This window comes from Desmodus rotundus, chromosome X, assembly GCF_022682495.2.
Source record: "Desmodus rotundus isolate HL8 chromosome X, HLdesRot8A.1, whole genome shotgun sequence".
NCBI lineage: Eukaryota > Metazoa > Chordata > Mammalia > Chiroptera > Phyllostomidae > Desmodus > Desmodus rotundus.
This window is the reverse complement of record NC_071400.1, coordinates 61,870,909-61,896,670: the sequence shown is the minus strand read 5'-3', so window position 1 is coordinate 61,896,670 and position 25,762 is coordinate 61,870,909. Positions and strand designations below refer to the sequence as shown.

Genomic DNA, 25,762 nt, shown 5'->3' with positions numbered 1-25,762 from the left:
TAGTTTATCACGAAACAGATTCTGGCCAACGCAGTGATACACCCCTTTATGTTTGCTCTCCTTCCTTTCCTGACTCACTACTCTTTTTCCTTACTCCTACTTCCCTGGGTATTGCACAAAAGGTCTTGTTTCAAACTTTATTTTCTAAGAAACTCAGACAAAGACATCTGGAAATTAGGAAGTCTGGAATTATAACAATTCCACCCAAACTCAGAACTGTGTGACTTTGGACAGGTTATTTTCCTTTCCTCTGCATCTTTTTCGCCAATTATAAAATGATGATGTTGAAGTATATGTTCTTTAAGGGTCTTTCAGGCTCTGAAATAACGCCAGGGTAAAAGGTCGTCAGTGTGAGGGAGGTTATAGGAAAAGGTAAGGTATTATACTGACAGATGGTCATCAGTGGATTGCTTACATTTAAATCAGAAGAATGCACTCAATATAATCAGTAAATTTGAATGTTAATAGCTCCAACCCATCTCAAGTTTCAAAAATAGTTTTAGTTCTACTTGCTGCAGAAAAATACCTTAGGTTTCCTAGGTCTATAAAGACAAAGCCAAATAAACTCTTACCCTCTTTGGCACACATGAGAATACTTCTCTACTAGCTCTACACTACAAGCTGTCTGAGAAATGGCAACTAACTGCAAGCATATTTTCAAAAGGAGTAGTGAAGAATTTTGTAAGGTCACCATCTCGGGAAGCAAGACAGCTAATATATATCATCTGTAACTATTGTTTCACTCTTTTTAAAAAGATTTTATTTATTCATTTTTAGAGAGAGAGGGGAAGGGAGAAGGAGAGGGGGAGAAACATCAATACGTGGTTGCTTCTCATGAGCCCCCCATGGGGACCTGGCCCACAACCCAGCCATGTGCCCCGACTGGGAAACGAACCAGTGACCATTTGGTTTGCAGGCTGGCACTCAATCCACTGAGCCACACCAGCCAGGGCGCTATTGCTTCACTCTTAATATAGGAGCACATTTGTTTCCACTCTTAGGCTGGAGGTGGACTGGAGTTGGGAAAAGGAATTTTCACCATTTGAGAGTTGTTCTACCAGAGGGGTTTACATTATGTATGTTCCAGACTTCTACACTTGACTCTGAAGCATAGACTCAGGAGTCAGACAGCATAGGTTCAATTCCCAGCTCCACCATTTACTAGCTTTGTTACCTTTGGCAAGTCACTTAGCCTCTCTGTGCTCCAGTTTTCTCATCTATAAAATGGCAATTGTAATTGTATCTACATCATAGAATTATTGTGAGCATTAAATTAGCTAATATAGGTAATGTGCTTAAAATCATGCTTAGCACATAGTCAGCACTATATAAGTATTCACTGTGTTTGTTATAGCTATCATGATGAGGGAAGATGGGCTAGAGCTAAAGAAAAACTCTTGGCTAAGGCCATATGAAATGTATCAAGGGACTGATATGTAGAAAGCAGTAGAGTTATGGGGTAACAGATGACTTAACTGCAAAAAAATGCTAAGCAGGAAACACCCTCTAAATATTCTTGTTTATACAGTACATGACACAAAGTAGAAAAATAATGAAAACAGAGCCTGTCTGCAGGATTTAAAGTTCTTTCGTATATATTTTAAATATACATGTGCAATACATTAAAATATATAGAGTTGTGTGAATATATATATTTACAAATTATATATATATATATATATATATATATATATATATATATATATATAAAGGGATACATATGCACACTCACTCACACCCCCGTGCGCGTACCCCAACAGGACCCATCTATACGTAAACCAGATGCAGTCCATATCAGGCCAACTTGGACACAAGTGAAAGCCCTGACTCAGCAGCAGATTGCAGATTGCAACTACATTTGAGTAACCCTTCAGTTTCTTCTACCAAGTGTAAGGCCATTTAGAAATACACCGAGAAGAACTCATCTGGGTGTACGGCAGAGCCCAGGGCCCCTCCGGCAGTGCACAGTTTGCCTGAGTAAGGACTGCAGGATTGGGTTATCAAGGAGCTGTCAAGGAGGAAGGACTTGTGTTATTTTGGGCCCTGAAACTAATAAGCAAACATCCATAGAATAACTTTAGCTCCAGGAACAATGCACTAGTGTCATAAAATCCTTATATATCTCAGCTCTAAGCAAATTTCAGGCAAAAGCGGAGAGAAGTGTGTTGCAACTCATCACCATCCAGCTTGACCCAGAGAACTGGGCACAGCTTTAAGGGGTATATAAGTTCAAAGTTCAATCAGGCAGATTTATAAGATTTTAAAAATTACTTAAAATTAAAGGATCTGAAAGCAACATAAGAGGTTACACGTATTGGTTTGGGTTTACAAATGTTCCAAGAAGCCAAACCTTATATATGGCACCATTTGCAGCAATATCATTAACATTATTAATAATCATCATAACATATTTATATATACAAAAATAGAGCAAAGCAATTCTAAAAGAGGAGGTGAAAGTGAAGGTGTGGGGCTGTGCACAGCCCAAATGTCAGTACACTTCAGGGAGATTCAGAACCAACAAAGACCGAGTGGCATATATTGTCTATAGTATACATCCAACAAAGGGACATGGATGTTCCCTTTTTATTCTTCCCCGTGTATGACTATACATTTCTCCCACCTCTTCACCCTGCAATACACATCCATGCACACTTTAAAATAGATGATAATGTAAAGTCAGAGTCTGGAAGTCTTAAACTCAGTTGGAGCACCTTCATTTCAAGCAAGTGCCCTCATTCTCTGAATTCTGTAGTGAATTTTGGATTCACTTACAGAGGGAAACTGTATTTAATTCTTTTGTCTTTTAGCAGCAGTCTATAGGAGCCTGCCATCACCACTGTGGCCTTTTCCCATTGAAAGGTATTCACAGCACAGGCTCTCGATGTTTTTCAAGAAAAGTCAGGTCTCTGCAGCCTACATCTTTCATCTCAGTTTTCCACTGTTGCTGATATTTAGGTTCTCGGGTAACTGCCATTGCAAAGCCAGGTGTGCACAGTGTGTGCAGCAAAAGGTAGGTTCGATGGTGAAGATACAGCTTGGTTAGGACTTCCTTAAGCCGTCTTTTCTTTTCCACACGAGCTTCTACAAGGTGACAGAGCCAAAGGTGATGTTCACTGGGGGCAGCCTCAACACCTGATAGTCAATTTGCTACCCACCAGGCTCTGCATAAGGACTGCCACTTTAGCTGGGCATGGTTCCTGAAAATTAAATGGGAATGGCTTTCTGTCATTTCTAATAGAGTCCTAGGAGAAAAGTCCCATGACTTAATGTGGTACAGTGTAGAGAATAGTGAACTAGGAGTCAGATGGCCTGTATTCCAGTCCCAACTCTGCTATTAACTCAGGGTGTGGCCTTGAGCAACTCCCTTCCTATCTCCAGGTCTCAGTTTTCCCATCTGCAAGATAAGGGCATTAAACTAGATTAATAGTTATGATCCCTTCCAGCTCTAGAGTTTCATGACTTTTTCAGTCCATTATTAAGGCCTGAGCCATGCAGTCTCAGGGCAGTTAGCTTCTAAGAGAGAACAGACCTCTGTAATATCCTTTGCTTTGTTCATTTAGCTATAAAGCACGTCTGCCTTTGGCACTTGGGTCAGACATACAAAGTTGTGAGCATCCTGATTTACTATCCTACTCAGCATGCTAGTGGAATCTGTCAGTACTATAACTTCGTTATTGGAAAAGGGAGTAAAACTCCAACTAATTAAACCTGGAAATGTAAGATAATTTTGCTCCATATGCTCACAAACAGGTAAGTATGGTTATGAGTGCACACACACATCAGGATATAGACTATTGCTAGTGATCACTTCATTACAGTAATCCATTTCCCCTAATAAAAATGAGTAACTAGTGTAGCATAGCAAAGTTTGGCGTTAAAGGAAACACCTACAGAAAAAACAGCACTTTTGGACATGTTAGAGAGAGAGAGAGGGAAAGGTAGAGAGAGACAAAGATAGATCAAACAAGAGAAATACAGACAGAGAAAGGATTAGCCTGAGAGAGAGGGACAGAAGGGGTAGAAAGGAAGGGGTAGAGAAAGAAAAGAGGAAAAGTAAAAGTAGAGTGGGTGAGAATGAAGAGGAAAGGAGTACAGAACAAAGTAATGAAAGAAGAAGAAAGTAGAAAGAGAGGACTAAAGAAGAGAAGGGCACTCAACAGGGAGAAGGGGTCAGATTCCCTGGAATATTGAATGTTGTTCCACATGGGCCTGTGAAAACCATCTGAGAAGAAAGCTTCCAAAGGCACTGTGGAAGGCAGAGGGATGCTCAGAGCCTGCATCGAGAGGCATTACATTGGGGAGCCCCTAAACCTCCACGTTGCTGGCTCTGTCAGTCCTCAGTGTTCAAATCTCATGCCTATATGTCACCTGAATTTGCCATGACAGCACAAGGGCTGAGACGGCAGCGTGCAAAAAGGTTGAAGAGGAGTGGGATAGACACTGTGAGAAAGAACAAGGCATCCTGCACCAGGATGTACTTGGCCATTCCCCTGACACTGCAGGAACAAAACTGGTGAGGCCCTAACTTTGGCTACTTTACTCCTCCTTCCCCTCTTCAAAGATGAGGCCGATGCTTTGCTGATGGGAGATAGAAGGAGAAAGCTCTAGATCCATTTTGTGGGAAGGTCATACAGACTTCTCCTGGGCCTTGGGGAAGGGCGCACTACCAGAAGAGATTTTTCTGCACACAGTGTTGGTGTGCCTCTTACAGCGGCAGCCCGGTCGCCTGAGGCTGTCATAGCCCTGCTGGCACAGATGGAGGCATCCACGGGTAGGCAAGTAGCAGCACAGGCAGGGTAAGAAGAGGGAGATGAGGCTCATGGCTGCCCAGCGGACAAAGCAAGAGCTAGGCCCACAGGAGCAGGGCTCATCAGCACAGTTGTCTTCATCATCAGTAGAGCAGTGGTAGAAGAGGCCCTTAACACAGCAGAGACAAGTGCCATAATCAAGGAGGCTCTCAGCAGAGCAAAGGCAACGCTGGTTGCACAGCCAGCAGGAGGGGAGAGGACGAGATGCTGTGCAGAGGACACATTTGCAGCGCCCACACTCCTCACAGATGAAGAGGTGCTCACTGGGGTGCCCGGCAGATTGCTCAGCTTCTCCCTTCAGAGCACCATCAGCCTTTGGGTAGGCTCCTGTTCCAGGCTGGGTTCGGATGATGGACTGGCCTGAAGGTGAGGGCGTAATGCTGCCCAAGAGCCTTTGATCAGAGGCAGTGGTACTATGAGACATTGAGCTGGCAATGCTAGATTGGCTCAGATGCTGAGGCAAGGGCTGCAATTGATGGCACTGGCTGAGACTGCGGGGGAGAGCAGTAGGCATGGTAGCCAAGGACCAATCAGATTTGTGGGTTTGCACAATAAGGGAAGGGCTTGAGAGGGCCTGTTTACAGGGGGCAGGAGGCCGTTCCACATAATCATTGCTAGCATGAGTAGAGCGCAGCTGTTCAATAGGCAGAATTTGTTGGAAATCATCTGTCACTGCAGCATCCATTTCGCCTTGATTCTTGAGCTCTGAGTGGTTTTGGGTGAGAGTGGCACTTGTGGTGATAAAGAGCCCTTGTAGTTACATGGACGTTAGGGAACATCAGAAAATCCTAGGAGAAAAGGAATAGAAACAATTAATGAGAACACACAGGCATGAGTACTTTGCAGGGAACCTGCAAAGCTCCAGCCCTATCACCACCACTACATTCAATCACCTTACAGTAGATTTCATGTTATACATTTATTGTGTAATTGACCTCACCTACCTCTTTACAGGCAAGTCTGGTCTTCCCATCCAGACTATAAAACATTTTGGGGGGCAAATATCAGATTGTTGATTTCTTTTGTATTCCATCATATGACTGGGGTCACAGGAGCAGCTGGCTCATTCAGAAGTTTGCTAACAGAGAAATCTAGGCCTTGAGCATCAAATTTCTAATAAAAATGGATCTTAACTGCAAATGTAAAGGTCACTTCCTGAAGCATTGCTGATGTGCTAATAATGTACAAGAGAAAGCCTCAAATATCTTCCATGAGAGTTTCATATACACACACATATCAGTATATATGTATATGTATATTATATATATGCATATATATAATATATATTCCCCTTTCATTGAAATTTGTGGTAAGCATAAATAAACAGGTAAGAAAGCATATTGTTTGATTCAATTTATAAAGGCAAGCAAGGAAGATGCAATAACGGCAGAGATCTGGCAGAGACACCAAGGGCAGGGATCAGGCTATGTGTAGAATGATAAGAAAAAGGGCTTGGGAAGAGTGCAAGGGTGCCAAGACTAATCATCTCGCAGTTCTTCTCATCTCATATGCTGATTTATCTTATTGAAGAGAGGTAATTCTTTCTAAATGACATTGTGCCTCCAGAATCAAACATTTTTATACATGGAAAGTAACACTTTCAGCTGAAAGAACCATACAAGATGAGCCCTGAATTATTTTAAATATCACCCATAATTGTACCTATTACCACCCTCAGTCAAGTTTTTATTGATGGGATTTACTTGACAGGATCTGCGTGGAATACTTTTCTTTATCTTTACCTTACACAATACAATAAACTGGCTTCCTTAAAGAGAAGAAATGTTCTCATACCAGACTTAAGCTAAGAAAGCACGTGCTTGTGTCCACTGTGCCACAATCAAGAAGAATTGGTGGTTATTTCCCGAAGGATGTGATTGAGCCTAGTATTGATAGTGGTGACCATAAGGAAAATATTGTACACGTAGTAGATTAGTATATTACACCATCTGGAAAACCCAACAGCCAAAAAGGTGTACACAAGGAAACGTAAACACAAATCCAAGAGTTATCCTGGAGGCATTAGGACCTAGGAAACAACAGCATGAATAAAGTACATATTTGAAACCCATCAGATTTTCAGGCAGTCTCAAAATAGATTGATTACTCACACTACTGTATGAGATGGAAAGCTTGAATGAGTAATAGAAATGAACAAGTGAGAGAGGAAAGTGCTTGATTAAGTTTCCATAAGCAAGCAAACATGACACTGAAATGTGCTCAAAGTTTAACAACAAGAAAAATAAGGATGCAGTTCACAAAGGACTCAGTGGTTAGTAATATGATCAGATTCATTGCCTTTCGAGGCTGTATTCCCATGCAAACCTGTTTAGCTGAATTTACATCTGTTCATTTTGTGAAAAGAAGATTTAACTGTTAAAAATAACTTTTCTGGCACATCACATCAAAGAACCAGTCTGACCATAATGTCACTTTTTTAGCTAGTTGTTCTGGTGTTATTTAACACAGCACGGAGAATGCAGGTAAACACTAGGGAGAATCTAAGACTTGAATAGCTACATAACTTTTATCAACTCATTTGTTTTGTTTGGGCCATAGTTTCACTATCTATATAATTATAGGGATGGACTAAGTGATTTTGAAGAACTGTGCCCCATTATTGTTTATGACTCTACAGCTACATAATTTGACAAAAGAATCCCTTCATCTAAACCTTTTACATCTTGCAGTCCTTGAGGGTAAACTGAGAAGCATGCCCTTGTTTGTTTATTTGGGCATTCAAGAGCAACGTGTCTCTTGTATTTACTTGGACTTACAGCCCCCTGAAGCATCCCACCTCTACCTTTGCTGTATCTTTATTAAGATTCATAATCTCAGAATAAGAAAATAACAGGTAGCTCTCATTTGAGCACCCAAATAAACAAGGACACATTGTTCGGCCGACATGCAGGGTATACGGATGTAGGAGCTGTGGATTGGGAAGAGTCTTCTGACAAACTTGTAAGCAATGGATTTATTCTCCATTGATCAGATAAAAAATGTGGGGCTCTCCAGGTCCGTCACACTGTAAGAACAACATCAGTGCTGGATACATTAGACTCATTCACTTTCCCAAAGGAAACTACATTCAAAGCATATTGCAAATTTCAAGAATCAATAGCTCAAAGGAAGGCACATTAGTTCTCAAAGCTACAGGAAACAATCATATGAGATTCCCAGGATGTCACTGCGTATCTCAGGGACATGCTCAGAAGGTTGAAAGCTGAGCTTGGAGGAATATAGGTCATAATAGAAATGACTCAGAACCATGTTCAAAAGAGATCCTGTCTTGGCAGGGGAAGGGCATATGGTGTTTAGGTTAAGAAGGAGCATTTGGATATTGATTAGATTATTGAAAGACTAGGAGTTCAGATGCTTGGTTGAATGATTAAAAGAAGCTTTGGGCATTGGTCTGGGATGATGAGGTAGTACTGTCTTGATTATAGGTAAGGGGACTTACAGGATGAACTCAGAAAGTTTCTTCCTGCCCTGTAAAACCTTTTATTAGAATGGACTGTGGAAGATCCACAATACAGTGGGCAAGTAGGACCTGGGGAAAATCAGGGTAATGAGTAGGATAAAACCAGATTGGATGACAATAAATTGTTTGCTATTCTGGACATGCTGAATCCAATCTGGCTAAGAGGATGAATTGAAATAGATACTGTAGGGGAAGGTAAGAGAGGGAAAAAGGTTGAGAAAGGAATAGGTGAGAGACTGTTGAAGTACATAGATTAGATGAAAAACTGTTACTACATGCATGTTTATGATTTAGAAATCCAAGCATTAAAGGGCCATTCATTGTGAGCAGCAACAGTTAAGAAATTGACTCTGCTCTTGATCAATTCTACATTCTATTAAATGAGGGACAGAATATACATATCACACATTATTAAATAGGAGCCAAGGTGATTAAAAGTCTTGGCTGCACACTGATGGGATCTAGTGATTTCTGTCACGTAGTACTTCTGCAGTAATGAATGATGCATTGTAAACCCACTCCCATCTCAGTCCCTCTGGCCAGGTGCTCATAGCTTTCTCAACAGTTTTTCTACAGCCCTGAAATTTGCTATATTCAACCTAAGCAGAAATTTCTTTTCTTATGTCAATTTAGGGACTAGAAAGCTAAATCCATTCAAGAACACTGTTAATGGAAAAAAATGTATTTTCTCCCTGGAACCTAAAATCTGCCATGTTGAGAAATGGCAGATAGGAAAGTTGAAAACTTTCCTATCCAAAGCCTTCTATGCTAACACCTTAAGACAGTTCTGATTTCTATGATAAACCCTTTCTGATACAATATGACTCAATCTCGATTTCAAAGAAGAGGGGGAAAGAGAAGGAGAGCCTGGCTCCTGTTTTCTCCCACTCCCATGGGTTCAATGCTGTTTTGTACCTTACTGTGTAACGGCTCTGGGGTGTGTTGCTTTTTTCTGTGCTCTGCTGTTATATACACTCCTTCTCAGAATAACTGAAAGCAAACATAGGGGGATTCTACTTTGGCTTTATATGTTTTCTTAGTTCTACTGTTCCAAAGTCTGCTCTCTAAAAATCCCTCTCTGTGCAAAAGCATTTGCATCTCTATCACAGCACTCCCCCCCTTACAAATACCAAGTTGTATATAGTTTACATTACTAACCTCTCAGCCACTGACTGGGCCTCCCTCCTACCGCATACATCTTGCTGGAGCTGCCAGGTTCTCACCACATTTAACTCTTAACTTGTCACTTTGCTACCCTAGTCCTATTCATTACTTTAATAGTTTCATTAAGAATCATAGCAATTTATTTCAAACCAGGGAGTCTTGCAGTCTGAAGACCTTGCATTTTTAAAGATTGAGGTGTTTTAGTGATGAAAAATACAGGAAAAATGGTAGGATCAAATGAATTCACACACTTGAAATCCTGAAGAAAATGATAGCTGTTAATTTAAGAGGTAGAAATCTTTATTTGAATCCCAAGTCATTATATAGGAGACAAGAAACAAGTTGTAGTTCTGACTTTAGCTCTGCTTTGCTCTGTGACTACGGGCAAGTGACTTTTGTTCCAGGCTTCAGTTTCTTCATCTGCAAAATGAAGGGATATGAAAGGAAGGCTTTAAAACCTCCTTCTTGTCCTGAAGTTCTAAATATTTTATGCTGGGCTTTTAAGGTTGCATTTCTGTCTCAAAGTTCCTTCATGAAGAATTAGTCACCTTTTTAAAAAAATTCTTTACTTTCTTATTACTCAACTTCTCAACCCTGAATAAAATGCCTCTAAATCCAAGTCACTCAGATCACTATCTAGATTGTATCACAGCTAGAGAGAACAAAAAATAGAACACACAAAACCAAAATGCGTACAATATTACAATAAAGTCTTAGTAAATGTTTATTTAGAGGCACAGAACAAAAGAATAATACTTTCTTATGGATAAACTGCTAGCCTGTATCTTATTTGCATATATGTATGCTGCTAACTTGTTGAAAAAACATGATTTAACACCTGGTATATCTAAATTCATGTGATAGCCCATTATGTTTCAGTGAAGTTTTAATGTACTCAGAAAAGCAACAGTAGTTTGCATTTCAAAATAGATTTTCTGTTTAAGAGTTCAAGGTCTGTTTTCTGTTCATCCAACTTGGTTTGCAGCATGCAAAGGTGAGTGATAATTATAATTAGAAGAATGGAAAGGAGTGTAAATCACTGCCTTAGGTTCTATCAAATGCCTACTGCTTAACTAGACATGTTCACAGGTTCTCACTTTTGACAAAATTTCCATATGCCACATAGAGAGACATGTGCACATACACCCAGGCATGGATCCAGAGATTTCTAAATCACTGCTCTGACTCAATGTAAGTAGGGGGTTATGCCGTGTCAGCTTGCGCCATTTCTACCCAGGGCAAGGTGATGTGATGAAATCTGAACGATGCACAGCCCAGACTTGTGAGCCAATAGCTGACTAGCCCCACGCTGACAGGATACCCGCTGGGCAGCCAGACTGGCCTCAGCATGGGCTCTCGCTACATCCTCAGTTTGTGTGGTTAGGCTGTGCTAGAAGGGGCTTAGGCAAGCATCGAAAGGTCAACAGGCTAGAAATGAAATTGACATTTGGCTAAAAAATGGTTATTTTGAAATTCCATTTTGATTTATAAATATCCAATAAGAATAGTGTTCTGCAAGAGCTGATTCATTTAAATCTCATTTAAATGGTTTTCATTTCATTTTACCCACACGCTTGCGTTTGTGCGCGTGCACACACGCGCGCGCACACACACACATAAACACGAACACACACACACAGACGATGGCTGGAATGAATGGCAATTTGTGCATAGAAAGAATTCCGGGGTCCTTAAGAGCTAATCTGTATGGCTTACCTTGAGGAAAGGATCTATCCATTCTGAGAAAAGCAGAAGAATTAATGCCCCATCTGGCTCAAAGGACCTCTTCTCCTGAGTCTTTAGGTTTCTCCACCTCTTTTCAGAAAGTCTTGAATGAAAACTCCTTCACCGGCAGTGGAGCCAGAAACAGAGATAGTTCTGTCTCGGTCTTTCTGACACAGCAGAGAAAACGGAAAGGAAAAAAAAAACGGTGGTGGGGGGAGGAGAGACAGACCTGTAGTGGCAGATACTTTGTATAGGTTTCCTTGCAGATCTAAATCTTCATGCACGTATTCCCAAAGAAAGCTCAGCAGGGTAAGTTGTTCACCTCCTCCTCCTCCTCTTCTTTCTCCTCCTCCTTCTCCTATTTCTCCTCCCCCTCCTCCTCCGCCTCTTTCTCCTCCCCCTTCTCCCCCTCCTCCTCTTTCTTTTTCCCCTCCTCCTCTTTCTTTTCCCCCTCCTCCTCCGCGTTTTCCTTCCCCTCCTCTCCCCTCCCCCTTCCCTCCTCCCCTTCCTCCTCCTTTACCTCCTCCCCCTCCTTTTTTGCCTCCGCCTCCACCTCCGCCTCTGTCTCCTCCAATCTGACAGATGAACCGAAGCAGCAGAAACTGCAGTTGTAGACACAGGGTATCTCAACAGAGCAATAGATACCGATAGTGTGTGATTATTTATATAGCTCAGGGTGTGCTGGTATATAATCTGCAGAGAGAGGGGGGAGAGGGGAGAGATTTCAGTGTGCTCAGCTCAGCTAGCTGGCTGTTTTGTGAATGTAGATGATTTCTGGAGGTCTTGTGAATGGGTTATAGGGGAGGATGGGAGGGAAGGGATTTATTGCTCCTTGTTATAATTTCTTTCTCTCCCTCTCTCTGTGTCGTTTGTTTTCCCGGAGCTGTAGCTCTTAATGCTTGGCTAAGTGGCGTCATCCAGTTGAAATTGAATCGACCCATTAGAACTCCCCATAGGAATCTCTGTATCCGGTCCCTGGGTAATGACTGAAACAGAATTTAAAGGGGAATGGGGGCGGGGTGGGGAGTAACATTTTAAGGAGGCCTTATTTAAATATCTCTGCCAACCACAGTCCTACCAAGCCACTCAGCCCTTGCTGAGTGATTGCAGCTTCAATCAGAGGGAGACAGAGCTTCTCCTTTGTTTAAGGGTTTCTCCCACCTCTCTTCTACATTCATTCCCACTTTTTCAGCATTAATAATGATTATCCATCCATCATCCATTGGGAGACCATTAACCACCCTACCGTTCCTTTCTGCCTGTAGAATATCATATATTCAACAAATATTTTTTGAATGCCTTCCTTTGTGCTACGTGTTTTAGATTCAATAAGGAAGACAGAATCCCTGCTTCTAGTGAGCCTCCTTGGGACTGCCAAGCTTCTGAAAATAAAGTAGCTTTGGATGTCCTCTTTTAAATTAAAGAACGAAGTTTTCTGTAAATTATCCTCCATTCACTATTAAATTCAGTAGGAAGGGGTCTTCCTTCTGGGTATCCAGACGTAAGCACTTGGATGAAAACAAGCCTCGTATTTAAAATAAAAAGATCTGATTTCAAGTCCTGCTTCAATGGACAAGTAGCAGGAGCTTGACCATCAACATTCTTAGGATGCTTTGGTTATCCCATCGATAAAATTGAGAAGGTAAATGCTGACAGTTAAGAGTAAAACAAACCTGTGAGTTAGGAAACTCAGATTCTTAATCTTACTCTAATTCCTTGTGTGACCTTTGTAATTTACTTTACCTCTAGTGCCTCAATTTCTACATTTACATGAGGTGATCTGATTAGGTAATTGTTAAGATACCTTCCAGCTCTGACATTTATTTACACACTCTCAAGAGGGTAAAGAAAATATGAGATTAAAAACATGAATGCTTGCATATGTGAGTATGTATGTGCCAATATTGTTTCAAACTGTTCTGTTGTTTTGTGTGTGTGTGTGTGTGTGTATAGTGTTCATAATTTCTAACAAATTTAGATCTCTTTCCAATCAATTTCCAGAGTAAAAAGATTTTCCTCTGTAAATTCCTTTTTGTGGCTCAAACCTCTGCCTTACTCTTAACATTGACTTGAGCTTATCAAGAACGTGAAAACCAATAAAGCTAATCTGTAAGTTCATCCATAGAAGAGGATAGATTTATTGATATATTCATTCACCCATTTTAATGGGTATTTATTGCATATCAACTTTGTCCAAGCACTGTACTTACTGGATTCAAGTCACACAGATCAGGGTTCAAATTTTTGTTTCTCATTCTGTGAGCTATCTGACTTTGGGCAACTCAATTCATCTCTCTGAGCTTGTTTCTTCATCTTTAAAATGGAGGTACCTACAACATAGGATTGTTTTATTTCTTGTAGACTGAATAAACTCTTGCATTTAAAAGGTATACCATGTGTCTGGAATATTATAAGTACACCATGAACAGTACATGTTAAGATTAAGAAATTTTTCTCACCCTAATGGAACTCATAGGAGAGGCAAGAAATAATTTCAACTTGAACTCTTTTTATTTTTTAAATTCCAGCATTAATTTTGAACAGATACATGCCAAATATATCTTCCTTAAATCTGGCTTATTTTCACACTTCATTCCTGTTTTCAAAAACTTACCCGTAATTTCTAGAGCACTAAGTCTAAGTTACTCTGACTGTCAATCACATTATTCTTCAACGCTATACATTCCACTTCTCTCCTCTTAACATAAGACAGGTTGAATGTTTCAATAAACACCTGTACTGTTTTCAATCTGTGTTTGGGCAACTGCAAATGCAGAGAGCTGACTGTTCTACTCCATTTTATATAAGGGGGTTGGTCATCTGTGGATTTAGGTATCCGCAGGGGTTCCAGGAACCAAGACCCCCATGGATACTGAGGGACAACTTAAGTTTTGGAGGAGACATAAAGTATATGTGGATTTTCAACTGTGCAGGAGGTCGGTACATTATTCAAGGGTCAACTGTATAATAACTACATATTTTAATTAACTTTTAATTAATAAATGAATCCTTGATCTCAAAGAGCTCATAATTTAGTAGGGAAGATAACAGACAAATATAATAAAGGATAAGTGCCATGGAAGGGAGCAGAGAGCAAATACACCTAATCCAGTATTTAAGGGGTTATGAAATGCTTCCTAGTACAGGTGATATTGAAATACAAAGGATGACAGGATCAACTACAAAAAATGACCATCACTGAATCTCCCAAATTCAGTATAATGCCTAGTGCAGAAAAGATTCTCAGAAAATATTTGATATATAAATGAATGAGTAAAAACTATTGCAAGCAGAGATAACAGAATGAACAAAGATACAAAGATGTGAAAACAATGTTTTATAAACCATACTAAGAGGGTAACCTACACGCATAGCCTTAGCAAGTTAGGAGCAGAAATTTTCTCTAGAAGGCACCACCCACATGTTTTATACATATTCCTGGAATGTACTAAGCTTATTTAGGTTTTCCTAAATTGTAGCAAGTGGAAATAGATTATACATGAAAAACCAACTTTGTATATAGTCCAAGTCAGTGTCTAAAATAATCATGATCAGAATCTTCATCCACAAACTGAATCAAGTATCAAATTCTCTCAGCCTATAGTTATAACCAATCCTCTCTTATTTTTCTGCATAAAATACATATTCTGCACAAATTCTGAAAATATTTCCTCACTCTCTTTTTCCCAGAATAGAGTCCAAATCCATTTGAGAGCCTGTAAGTTCCTATATGAGGCCAGTTCTATCCATACTCTACTGAAGTCAAGAGGAGCTCCTTAGAAGTGCCAGATGAAAAGCTGACCTATGGGCATCCTGATTCAGCAGTGGTGATGCCAAAAGAAGTAAGCAATGCCAAGGAAATATAGTTTCTTAACCAAGAAACCTATGAAGATGGTGATAATTATTTTCTTTTCCACAGAAGCTGGCAAACAAATATAGAAGTAATATCATCAGTAATAGGAGAATGGTATAGAAAAGTCAGAGAGAAAACAATGACCAGGGATATTATAGAATCGTAGGATGATGGGAAAACATGGTCCTGTGTAAAGAAAGCTAGATTAAGAGTAAGGAAATGTAAATTCCAGTATCCCAGCCTGCTGTGTGGGTTCAGAAGGCCATTTCTCATCTCCAGACCCTATATTCTCATTTGTAACATACTGTACTTAAAAGTAATTCAATAAAACAAACATATACTGAGTACCTACTTAATGTCAGGCAATATACTTGATGTGAAGAGAGACACAGAGATGAATGTGACACAATAAGCCATATAATAGGCCCTCAATACATAGTAATTGAATAAATAAATGTGTGGTCTTATCCTTTCATTACTCAGTCTAGTAGAATAAATAAACATGTAAATACATAAACTGTAACACAACCTATCACTAAATCAGATGAGAGATACTTGTGGCCTGAATCAAGATAGGGAGAGTGTGGATGAAGACAAGTGGATGATGGGTAGAATATACAAGAAACAATACTTAGTGACTTAGTACATGTAGGTTGTAAACTGTGTCATTTACTGAAATATGAAGGGAACATTTAAAATTTCTGAGTACATTGGGTTTGAGGCACCCATGTAATATTTAAATAGTAATCTAGGAAATATTATTCACAGGTTTTGAGCTTCAAAGGGGATATGGATCAAGAACAGAAATATGGGCACTAGTAATATACAGATTTAAGTCATATAAATGGATGAGCCTAACCAGAGAGGATGTAGAAAGTTTGAGTGACAGAAAGGTAGACACTAGACAAAGAACAGGTATGAATGACCCATGGACATGAACAACAGTGTGGGAATTGACTGTGGGAGTGGCAGTTGAGATGGGTAGAAGAGGGCAAAGAGGGAAAAAAATAGGACAACTGTAATAGAATAACAATTAAAAATGATACGAAAGAAAGGTAGAGACCACAAGTATTTAATCGATTGGCAGGAATGACATCTATAAATAGACTAAGAAGGAATATCCAGAAAGGAGTCAGGAGAATCATGAGTATGTGGTACCTGGCAACTAAGGAAGTATAACATTTGAAATTGAGTGATCAACTATCAATTTCAAAAGAGTGGTCAAGTGACATGCATAAAGCATATAAAGTATTTACTGGTTTGGCAATTCAGAGATTACTAGTAAATTTGATGGAGGTACATGTATCTTTCAAGGAGTGGTTCTCAACCAGGGCTTCACATCAGCATTATATGTGGGACTTCATCAATCTACATATTTCTAAGCTTCACTTCCAGAGATTCTTATTCAGGAGATGTTGGGTGAGGCCCAGATAATTTGCATTTTCAAAGAGTCCCAAGTGGCACTTGAATGTACCATGCTTTTTCTTACCTCTAGACCCATTACAAACACTATTTTCCTTGCCTGGAGTAATGGAAACTCCCAAATCTACAACTCTGGTCCAGACCTCCTAGCTTAACTCTAGGATCAAATATCCAACAGCCAATCAGACATTTCCACCAAGTCTTCATTTATCCATCAAAGGTAATGTAAGGTAAAGGGGATTGCTATTTTATGTATAGTGGTTATGGAAAGTCTCTCTCATTAGGTGACATTTGAGCTGAGTTTCGAATAAAGTGAGAAAACAAGCCATTCAGCTAAATGGGGACAGGATGGCACTCCCACATGGAGGGAACAGTATATACAAATATCTGAGGCCAGAACGTGCTTGGCATATTCTGGGAAGAGCAAAGAGACCAGCATGCCTAGAGTGGAAGGAGTGAGGGAAGACTGGTAGCAAATGAAACCAGAGAGATAGCAGAGGGCTGGATCATGTGGAATCTTTCAGACCATGTCAAAGATTTTCATTTTGAGAAGATATTGTAGGTTTTTGCCTAGAGGAGTGATACAATATGACTTGTAATTTTAAAAAGATCACTCTGGCTGCCCTGTAGAGTATATATTTAGGAGAGGAACTTAGGGTAGAAACAGAGAAAGTAATTAGGAGGTTATTGCAACAGTTCATATGAGAGAGGAGTAACAGTGGAAGTGATGAGAAGATAGAATTGGAAGTTAAAATTCTGGAACACTGCTTTTGTTTTCTTCCATCAAAATACCTGTTTTTTTCTATGTTCTTCCATGTCAGTGAGAGGTATTGCTTATATTTTCCCAATACAAAGTGTGTGTGTGTGTGTGTGTGTGTCTAAATATCTCTTTTTTTCCCCCCCTAATGTATACTGTCTTTTGGCCTGTCTGCATGCCTTAAATTACACAAGCATGCCATCTCTACAGAACTTACATCTATGCCACTTATAGTGAGCTTCAAGTACATCTTTTTATATGGTATGCCACACTTCCTGCTGGGCCCTTGTGTCCCCATTCATGCACCAAAAGTGTACCATGGAGGTGATGAATATTTTAGTAATCATCTGGCCACATGTTGTTTAGATTCTGGTGTTTACTTAGCAGAACACTTCCCTGCTTTACATACACGCCTGCATGCCCTTCCCTTTCTGCAGCTATGTAACTTTTTTTCTCCACATTAACTGAGAAATTTTAAAACTTAGCAATGTGGTAAAGAGACAAAGCAGGTCAAGTGCTTGGGAATGGCAGGAGCTTTGAGGTCACTGATGTGTCCATGTTCTGCACTCCCCTGCAAGGGAAGACAGCGTCCTACAGGTGACAACAGCACAGAGGATTACATTCGGTACTGGGAGCAGTTTATTTTCAGAACTGACATCCTACCCAGTACTAAATATAGCCAGTCTCTTCCTTTCAAACAAGGGTTTCTTTTCTGTTAAACTTCAATAAAGCTCTTAGTTCGGTATTACAAAGTCAGTCTCCCTCCCTCCCACCCTCATCCCCACCCCTCTCCACTACCTTTATGAAACTTATTATTGTTATACTCCCTCTCCCCAACCACCTACTTTCCTCTCTCTGGCCTCCTTGGTTTCTTCTCCTTCTAAATTTCTCCTCTTTCCTATTTTCTACTCTGATTTCTTTCTTTTTTTTTTATCCTCACCCAAGGACATTTTTTTTTTCATTGCTTTTAGGGAGACAGGAAGGGAGAGAGAGAAGCATCGATCAGTTGCTTCCCATAGTGCCTGAACCAATGATTGTATGTGTAAGGACGAGGGATTGTATGTGCCTGGACCACGGATCAAACTTGCAATTTGGCATGTGCCCTGACCTGAAATCAAATCTGCAACCTGAACCACACCAGCCAGAGCTCTCCTCTGATTTCTTTGCTAATTCTTCTGGGCACTTTTCTCTTGGTGTTCCCAATTTTTAAAAAGACTGTCTCTAAGGAACCCCCACCCCAATAGGTCAAGAGAATACAGATGCCCTAAGATTAAATGAGATATTTTATTTATTTATTTTTAAATCTTCCTAGGCTGAAGATAGTTTTGTCTGTCTACTTATGTGCCAAGTGACTGTCATGTAATATTAATGACATGCTGGCATTTTTTAGCATTAACATAGTATTTTTTATTGTCGTTTAATTATAGTTGCCCCCATTTCCCCTCATTACTCTCCCCTGCTCAACCCACCCACCCACTGCCATTTGACCCAGCAATTTGACTGCTAGGATTATACCTGAAGAATCCTGAAACACCAATTCAAAAGAACCTATGCGCCCCTATGTTCATAGCAGCACAATTTACAATAGCCAAGTGCTGGAAACAGCCTAAGTGCCCATCAGCAAGTGAGTGGGTCAAAAAACTGTGGCACATTTGCAAAATGGAATACTACACAGCAGAAAGAAAGAAAGAACACTGTATTTGTCAAACTGCTTTATACATATAACCTTAATAAAAGATCCTCCAAGTAAGGCACTAAAATCATCCTCATTTTATGATTGGACAACTGTGGCCAAGAGGGCTAACCATAAGTTACCTTAGGTCAAACAGTAAATATTTGCAATATATGGAATTTGAACCTAGGCAGTCTGACTCCAGAGCTTACACCCTTAACTCCCACACCATACTACTTCTCTATAGTAGAATTAGTGTTTATTTTAATGCCTATTAAATAAAGTCTTTTGAACAAATAGTTCTGGGACAACTGGATAGCTACAGGCAAAATAAATAAATAAATAAAGTTCTACCTCTACTTCAAACCATACACACAAATTAACTCAAAATGGACCATAGACCCAATGTATGAGCTAAAACTACAACATTCTTGAAAGAAAGGATAGAAGTAAAACTTTGTGACCTATTAGGCAAAGCCTTCTTAGATACAATAACAAAAGCACAATGACAAGATAATACAATAGAGAAATTATACTTCAGAATCAAAATCTTTTTTGCTGCCAAACATATCATCAACAAAGTGAAAATACAACCAACAGAAAGGAAACAATGTTCACAAGTCACATATTTGATAAGGAACTTGTATCTATAATAGATAGAGAAATCTTTCAACTCAACAACAACAAAAACAAATAACTGAATTGAAAAATGGGCAAAGGATTTCAATAAACACTTATTCAAATAAGACATACAAATGGCCATTGTGTGTATGAAAAGATGCTCAACATCATTAGTTATCATGAAAATGTAAAGCAAAATACAATTAGATACCACTTCACACCCACTGGGATAGCTAAAATCAAAACAACAGAATAACAAGTGTTTACAAGTATATGGCAAAACTGAAAGCCTCATATACTGCTGGCAAGATTGTAAAATGGTGCAGCCACTTTGGAAAACAGTTTGAAAGTGCTTCAAAATGTTAAACATGAAGTTACCACATGATTTGGCAATTCCACTCCAAAATATATATCCAAAAGAATTAAAAACATATGATCACACAAAAACCTGTACATGAATATTTATAACAGCATTATTTGAAATAAATAAAAGTAGAAAACAACTCAAATGTCTACCATGATTTGATAAATAAAATTTTGTCTAGCCACACAATGAAGTCAGCCATGAAAAGGAATAAAGTACTGATTCATGCTACAACATGGATGGACCTTGAAACATTATAGTAAGTAAAAGAAACCAGTCACAAAAGGCCACATAATGTATAATTCCATTTATGTGGAATGTACAGTATACGGCCTTACCACCCTGAACACACACGAGCTCGTCTGAAACGTCCAGAAGTGGAAAATCCATAAAGACAGGAAGTAGATTAGTGAATTCAGGGACTAAGGAGAAGAGAATATTGGGAGTGACTGCTAATGAGTACATGGTTTCTTTTCAGGTTGATGAAAATGTTTTGGTATTAGACAATTGTGTTGGTTGTACAACTCTGTGAACAGATGAAAAACTACTGAACCGCTCACTTTAAATGAGTGAATTATATATCAATAAAGATATTTTTTGAAAGAATACATTTGGGAGTCTCTTTGGTCCTCATAAAAATAGACTCCTGTAATATGTCCCTCTTTACTTGGCCAGAAGTACCTAAGTCTAATCTCTGATAGACAGAATGTTTTCAAGTTTTTTTTGTATTACAAACAATGCCGCAATAAATATTTTTACATTTATTTTTTGGATATTTGTGCTATTCTATCTGTAGAATAAATTTCTAAAGTGAAAATCCTGGGACAACGAAGCTGAGGTAGCAACACTTATATCAGAGAAAATAGACTTCAAAACCAAGGCCATAACAAGGGACAAAGAAGATCACTACATAATAATAAAGGGATTGATACAACAAGAGGATATAACCCTAGTAAACATATGTGTACCTAGTAAACATAGGAGCACCTAAATATATAGGAAAATATTGGTGGACATTAAGGGAGAGATGGACAGCAATACAGTCATAGTAGGAAACTTTAACACCCCACTGATATCAACGGATGGATCTTCCAGTTAAAAAAATCAACAAGGCAACAGCAACCTTAACACACTGAATTGGATGGATTTAATTTATATTTTCAGAACATTTCATCCTAAAGTGGCAGAATATACATTCTTTTCAAGTGCACATGGAAGAGGCTCAAAGGTAGACCACAATAGGACACGGAATAAGTCTTAATAAATTCAAAAAGTTTGAAATCATATCAAGCATCTTCTCTGACCACAATGGTATGAAACTAGAAATCAGATACAATTTTTTTAAAAAACCCTGAAAACACTTGAACACACAGAGACTAAATAACATGTTATTACATAATGACAAAATAGCATGTAATTAAATAAGTTAACAATGAGATTAAGGAAGAAATCAAAAGTTACCTGGAAACAAATGCAAATAAACACACAACCACCCAAAACCTATAGGACACAGTGAGAGAAGCCCTGAGAATAAAATTCATAGCATTATAGGCCTACCTAAAGAAGATAGAAAAATCTCAGATAAACAATCTAACCCAACACCTAAAATAACTCAAAAAGAACAACAAACAAAGCCCAGAGTAAGTACAAGAAAGGAAATAATAAAGATCACAGAGAAAACAAATGATACAGAGACTAAAAATACAATCCTAAAATCAGTGAAACTGGTTCTTTGAAAGAAAAACAAAATTTATGCAACTTTAACCAAGCCCATCAAGGCAAAAAGAGACAGGACCCAAATAAATGAAATCAGAAATGAAAGAGGAGAAGTAACAACTGACACCAAAGAAATACAAAGAGAAAACATTGTGAAAAACTATATGATAAGAAAGTGGTCAACCTGGGCAAAATGGACAAATTCCTACAAATATACAATCTTCCAAAAATCAATCAGGAAGAATCCCAAAATGTGAATAGACTGATTACAACTAGCAAAATTGAAGCAGTAATCAAAAAAACTCCAAACAAACACAAGTCTTGGACTGGATGGCTTCCCAGGTGAATGCTACTGAACATTCAAAGAAGAACTAACACCCATCCTTCTTAAACTATTCCAAAAAATTTCAAGAGGAGTGAAGACTTCCAAGCCCTTTTTAAGAGGCCAGAATTACCCTAGTTTCAAACCCAGATAAAGAGAGAACCAAGATGGCGGCGTAGGTGGACACACTGCGCCTCCTCGCACAACCAGAACTCACGGAAAATCGAACGGCAAGGAAGTCCAACACCAAGTAAATAAAAAATAAACATTCATCCAGACCGGTAGGAGGGGCGGAAACGGGCAGCCAGGGTGGAGAGGACTCGAGTTGCCGTGGCGGAACCGAGACTGGTGGAGTGTGGGACGAACAGGGCAGGCAGTCTGACCATGCGGCCCCACACTCGCGCGCAGATAAACCGGGACTAAGGGAGGGGAGCGAAGCAGACCGCGTAACCCAGGGCCCCAGCGCGGGGAAATAAAGCCTCAAACCTCTGATTGAAAACGCCCGTGGGGGTTCGGGCGGCAGCAGGAGAGACTCCCAGCCTCACAGGAGAGGTCGTTGGAGAGACCCGCAGGGGCCTAGAGTGTGCACAGGCCCACTCACTCGGGAACCGCACCAGACCGGCCCAGTTTGATTGTGGGAAGCGGAGGGAGTGGCTGAAATCCGGTGGAGAGTGGAGCAGGCGCTATTGCTCCCTCTCAGCCCCTCCCCGACGTACAGCGTCATAGCGTCATAGCGCAGCGTCACAGTGCAGCAACCAGCGTTACCCCGCCCCAGTAAACACCTAAGGCTCCGCCCCTTAAAGTAACAGACGCGCCAAGACAAAAAAAAAAAAATGGCCCAAATGACAGAACACTTCAAAGCTCCAGAAAAAATACAACTAGGCGAGGAAGAGATAGCCAACTTATTGGATGCACAGTTCAAAACACTGGTTATTAAGACACTCACAGAATTGGTTGAATTTGTTTGAAAAGTAGATGAAAAAATGAAGCCTATGCCAAGAGAAACAAAGGAAAATGTACAGGGAACCAATAGTGATGCGAAGGAAACTGGGACTCACATCAACGGTGTGGACCAGAAGGAAGAAAGAAACATCTAACCAGAAAAGAATGAAGAAACAAGAATTCAGAAAATTGAGGAGAGGCTTAGGAACCTCCAGGACATCTTGAAACATTCCAACATCCGAATTATAGGGGTGCCAGAAGGAGAAGAGGAAGAACAAAAACTTGAAAACTTATTTGAACAAATAATGGAGAACTTCCCCGATCTGGCAAAGGAAATAGACTTCCTGGAAGTCCAGGAAGCTCAGAGAGTCCCAAAGAAGCTGGACCCAAGGAGGAACACACCAAGGCACATCATAATTACGTTACCTAAGATTAAAAATAAGGAGAGAATCTTAAAAGCAGCAAGAGAAAAGGACACAGTTACCTACAAAGGGGTTCCCATAAGACTGTCAGCTGATTTCTCCAAAGAGACCTTACAGGCAAGAAGGGACTGGCAAGAAGTATTCCAAGTCATGAAAGGCAAGGGCCTACATCCAAGATTACTGTATCCAGCAAAGCTATCATTTAGAATGGAAGGGAAGATAAAGTGCTTCTCAGATAAGGTCAAGTTAAAGGAGTTCATCATCACCAAGCCCTTATTATATGAAATGTTAAAGGGACTTACCTAAGAAAAAGAAGATAAAAAATAGGAACAGTAAAAATGACAGCAAACTCACGGTTATTAACAACCACAACTAAAACCAAAACAAAAGAAAACTAAGAAAACAACTAGAACAGAAACAGAACCACAGAAACGGAGATCACATGGAGGGTTATCAATACGGGATTGGGAGGGGGAGAGAGGGGGGAAAGGTACAGAGAATAAATAGCATAAATGATAGGTGGAAAATAGACAGGGGGAGGGTAAGAAAAGTGTAAGAAATGTAGAAGCCAAAGAACTTATAAGTATGACCCATGGACACGAACTATAGGGGGGGAATGTGGGAGGGAGGGGGTGGGCAGGATGGAGTTGAGTGAAGGGGCGGAAAAGGGACAACTGTAATAGCATAATCAATAAATATTTTTAAAAAACCCAGATAAAGACACCACAAACAAATACAATTATAGGCCCATTTCCCTGCTGAACATAGATGCTAAAATCCTCAGCAAAATATTAGCAAACTGCATCCAGCAATACATTAAAAGATCATATACCATGATCAAGTGGGATTTATACCAGGGATGCAAGATTGGCACAATGTTCACAAATCAATAAACATGTACATCATGAAAATAAAATGAAGGATACAAATCATGTGATCATATCAATAGATACACAAAAAGCATTTGATAAAATTCAGTACCCATTTATGATTAAAAAAAACTCCCAGCAAAGTAGAAATACTGAAATGAGAAAACAACAAATACCATATAACTTCATTTAAATGTGGAATCTAATGAACAAAATAAATTGCTGAACAAAATAGAAACAGAGGCATAGATAAATGGAACAGACCAATAGCTGTCAGTGGAGAGGGGTGTTGGGAGACTGGATGAAAGGAAGTGAAGAGATTAACCAAAAAATAATATATATATGACACATAGACACAGAGAACAGTGTGGTGACAGAGGGAAGGGTCAGGAGGGAAATGAAGACTGAAAGAGACTTCACTTTGGGCGATGGGTGCAGAAATGCAGTGTACAGATGACATTTTATTGAGTCGTGCACTTGAAACCTGTATGGTTTTGTGAACCAATGTCATCTCAATAAGTTCAATAAAAAATAAAATTTAAAAAAGGAATACATGTATTTTAATTTAGCTTAATATTATCAAATGGTTCTCAAAAACTTGTACCAATTTACAATGCCACCAAGACTTTTGGAGAATGTTTATTTTCTCATATTCTTACTAAGTATATTATCAAATTTCTTGACCTTTTTTCCATCTGAAAAGTAGAAAATTATACCTTGGATTTTTAAAAAATATTTTATTTATTTATTTTTAGAGAGAGGGGGAGGGAAAGAGAAAGAAAGGGAGAGAAACATCAATGTGTGTTTGCCTCTCACACTCCCTGAACTGGGAACCTGGCCTGCAATCCAGGCATGTGCCTTGACTGGGAATTGAACAATTGTCTGGTTCATGGGCCGGCAGTCAATCCACTGAGCTACACCAGCCAGGTGGGTTTTTAAAAATATAAGTGAGATTTACCCTCCCCCTTGATTTTGTCCTTGTGTCCTTTTATAGTAGCTCCTGAATCTGGGAAATTCTACTGCAACAGCAATATGTTATGCACATCTCTCATTAGGCCTGTGTGGCCTGTCTGTCACAGCAACTGGTCCTAAATACTCTTATTTCATCTATTTTCAAACATTCTCATTTTTTAAAGAGGTGTGTTTGGCCTCATTAAATTATTAAGCAAATCAAAAAATATATATATGTGAGACTTAACATTTTTATATAAATATTGGCTATTTATATCTCATTTTGAGAATTGTATTTTCATGTTCTTTGTTTATTTTTCTATTGAGTTATGTTTCATTATGGACTTGTAAGATATAAACTTAAATATCAGTATTAACATATAAGCATGTGGCATATTTACACAATGGAATACTACTCAGCCATAAAAAAGAAGGAAATCTTACCTTTTGTGGCAAAATGAAGGGACCTGAAGAGTATTATGCTAAGTGAAATAAGCCAGTCAGAGAAAGAAAAGTACCATATGATTTCACTTATATGTGGAATCTAATGAACAAAATAAACTAACAAAATAGAACCACTCTCATAGATATGGAGAACACACAGCTGTCAGAAGGGTGGGTTGTTGGGAGGCAGGGTGAAAAAGGTGAAGGGATTAGCAAAGAAAAAACT

The 25,762-nt window shown here is 39.3% G+C and overlaps 1 protein-coding gene across 1 annotated transcript; it reads right to left on the bottom strand.

Annotated features, from left to right (window-relative positions):
* Nucleotides 1-1,588: 1,588 nt before the first annotated feature.
* SPRY3 (sprouty RTK signaling antagonist 3) lies at nucleotides 1,589-11,574 on the bottom strand. The gene is made up of 2 exons (XM_024564397.3): nucleotides 11,173-11,574; nucleotides 1,589-5,599 (listed from the first exon to the last, which is right to left on the bottom strand). Exon 2 carries the CDS (start codon nucleotides 5,494-5,496, stop codon nucleotides 4,630-4,632), a length of 867 nt encoding a protein of 288 aa, XP_024420165.1. The 5' UTR covers nucleotides 5,497-5,599; nucleotides 11,173-11,574; the 3' UTR covers nucleotides 1,589-4,629.
* Nucleotides 11,575-25,762: the final 14,188 nt, after the last annotated feature.

Excerpts from the sequence above, each read along its gene's own strand:
- SPRY3 (XM_024564397.3), bottom strand. The coding sequence starts at position 5,496 with ATGGATGCTGCAGTGACAGATGATTTCCAACAAATTCTGCCTATTGAA.